This window comes from Palaemon carinicauda, chromosome 1, assembly GCF_036898095.1.
Source record: "Palaemon carinicauda isolate YSFRI2023 chromosome 1, ASM3689809v2, whole genome shotgun sequence".
NCBI lineage: Eukaryota > Metazoa > Arthropoda > Malacostraca > Decapoda > Palaemonidae > Palaemon > Palaemon carinicauda.
This window is the reverse complement of record NC_090725.1, coordinates 231,951,967-231,954,466: the sequence shown is the minus strand read 5'-3', so window position 1 is coordinate 231,954,466 and position 2,500 is coordinate 231,951,967. Positions and strand designations below refer to the sequence as shown.

At 31.9% G+C, this 2,500-nt stretch overlaps 1 protein-coding gene across 7 annotated transcripts in view; it reads right to left on the bottom strand.

Annotated features, from left to right (window-relative positions):
* LOC137654258 (glutamate receptor ionotropic, kainate 2-like) overlaps positions 1-2,500 on the bottom strand; it is a 740,845-nt gene that overhangs the window by 95,899 nt on the left and 642,446 nt on the right. For all 7 annotated transcript variants that reach the window (XM_068387901.1, XM_068387895.1, XM_068387908.1 and 4 more), the window contains exon 6: positions 2,024-2,165. In XM_068387901.1, coding sequence (XP_068244002.1) covers positions 2,024-2,165 — 142 coding nt within the window. The remainder of the gene's footprint in view (positions 1-2,023; positions 2,166-2,500) is intronic.

Sequence of the window (2,500 nt, the reverse complement as noted above, 5' to 3'; positions counted from 1 at the left end):
TCAGCTGGGGTCCACAAGGCGCTATAATAGTTGGAAGTCCAGGCCTAAAGGGCTGAGGTCTACGAAGCCCGAAGTAGGAGATGATGAATGGAGAAGTATTGAATTAATACTCAAGATAGAGACAACTGACGAAATCTAACCGAGTCCCTTTGCGTCAATGGGAATAGGAAATTTTATATATATATATATATATATATATATATATATATATATATATATATATATATATATATATATATATATACGTGTGTAAATCATATTTCCACGATAAAATACCCAGCTATAAGATGGAAAGGAAAGCATTTTAGAATCAACCTATAAATAAAGAATAAAGAGTCATTCATTTTGATTTAAAAAATGAAACTCATTTCCATAAAAAAATATATTTCACGAACCCTCAGGTTCCATTATTCTTCTTCTTTGTACATGAACAAAAAATGAAGCCGCATTTTAAAACGATAGAGGGACTATTTGATAAATGGGAATATAATCCACAGAAAACACGATATATCTAATTTGAAAATGTTACATTAATCAAAGTCAATTATTTTTATTTGATTATTATCAGTTTTTTCTAAAGACAAAAATTCCCGTTTTCTTCAGAAATGCATTTATTCGGTCACTACTATTATTACAATTATTATTACTTGCTAAGCTACAACCCTAGTTGGAAAAGCACAATGCTATAAGCCCAAAGGCCCCAAAAGAGAAAATAGCCCAGTGAGGAAAGGAAACACGGAAAAATCAAATATTTCAAGAACAGTAACATGAAAATAAATATTTCCTATATAAACTATAAAAACTTTAACAAAACAAGAAGAAGAGAAATTAGATAGAATAGTGTGCCCGATTGTACCCTCAAGCAAGAGAACTCTAACTCAAGACAGTGGATGACCATGGTACAGAGGCTATGGCACTACCCAAGACTAGAGAACAATGGTTTGATTTTGGAGTGTCCTTCTCCTAGAAGAGGTGCTTACCATAGCTAAAGAGTCTCTTCTACCCCTACCAAGAGGAAAGTAGCCACTGAACAATTACTGTGCAGTAGTTAACCCCTTGGATGAAGAAGAATGGTTTGGTAATCTCAGTGTTGTCAGGTGTATGAAGTCAGAGGAGAATCTGTAATGAATAGGCCAGACTATTCGGTGTATGTGTAGGCAAAGGGAAAGTGAACCGTAACCAGAGAGAAGGATCCAATGAAGTACTGCCTGGCCAGTCAAAGGACCCCATAACTCTCTAACGGTAGTATCTCAACGGGTGGCTGGTGCCCTGGCCAACTTACTACCTATCAAAAATGTTTTAGTTCTTATTAGGGAAGTGTTATTCAGAGAAACATTTTGCACAAAAATAATGGAAAATAAGGCTTTATAAGCCCACAAGACTACCCCAAATTACTTCAACCTTTTATTCTCTAATTTCGTAATCAAAATTCAGTTCTATAAAAGAGGCATTGGGTATATTTTTGCCATTATGAAATCTTAGCAATAGAAGTAATCATGCGTTGGTCAGTTAAAATAAGGTGTGTACTTTTTGCGTGTCATATGAGAGAGAGAGAGAGAGAGAGAGAGAGAGAGAGAGAGAGAGAGAGAGAGAGAGAGAGATTCATTGGAATATAACTTTCTTATTCAAATATAAATTAACTGGTGAGGACAAATTACCTTTAATAATTGTAGTGACTCAAACTCAAACTTCACATACTGTATATTTCAGCACAAACTTTTCATGAGAATAAGAAAGTCATCAAAAAACGCAAAGAATCTACTTACTAACTGTGAAACAAAACTAGTAATTAGAACAAAGTCTAATAGCTTTACCTAAATATAAAAGCACAGATTTTTTTTTAGTTACAAAAAAAAAAAAAAAAAAAAAAAAAAAAAAAAAAAAAAAAAAAAAACCACCTTTCACTTACCAACGATGTAATGATTACATTGTAACCAAAAGGAAAACCTACAAAACCAGCTTGCCAATAATTGGGTTCGCGACTTACATCAATAATAATAGTAAAAATAGAACATTTACTTACCAATGAAGTAATGAAATAATTATGGTATGACGTCATCATCCCGATCTGTTGTGCTTGTTTCAGGACAGTAAAGATGTTTATCCTCTGAACGTCTAGAACTATGTGAGTCACGCCAGCCTTCTTAGTTTCCTTCAGCATAGGCCTATGAAGAAGGAGAAAAACTTGATTATTTTTCTCAGAAATAATGGATAAAATATGAAGTTTATTACAGGTCAAAAGCATCAGATAACCGGAAAAAAGTGTACTGGATTGTTTAGAAATAATAAACTAGGAAATAAAATCAACTGTTTATTGTGAAATCACAAAAACGAGGAAAAGCTGTTTAATTAGTTCAGGAAAAATTTAAAAAAAAATTAATTACACATGTATAAAATATAAAGGAAGAAGTAATATTATTATTCAATTATTATTTCTAAAAATCAAAATATCAATAATGTATTTTGATATATAAATATATAAATATATATATATATATAT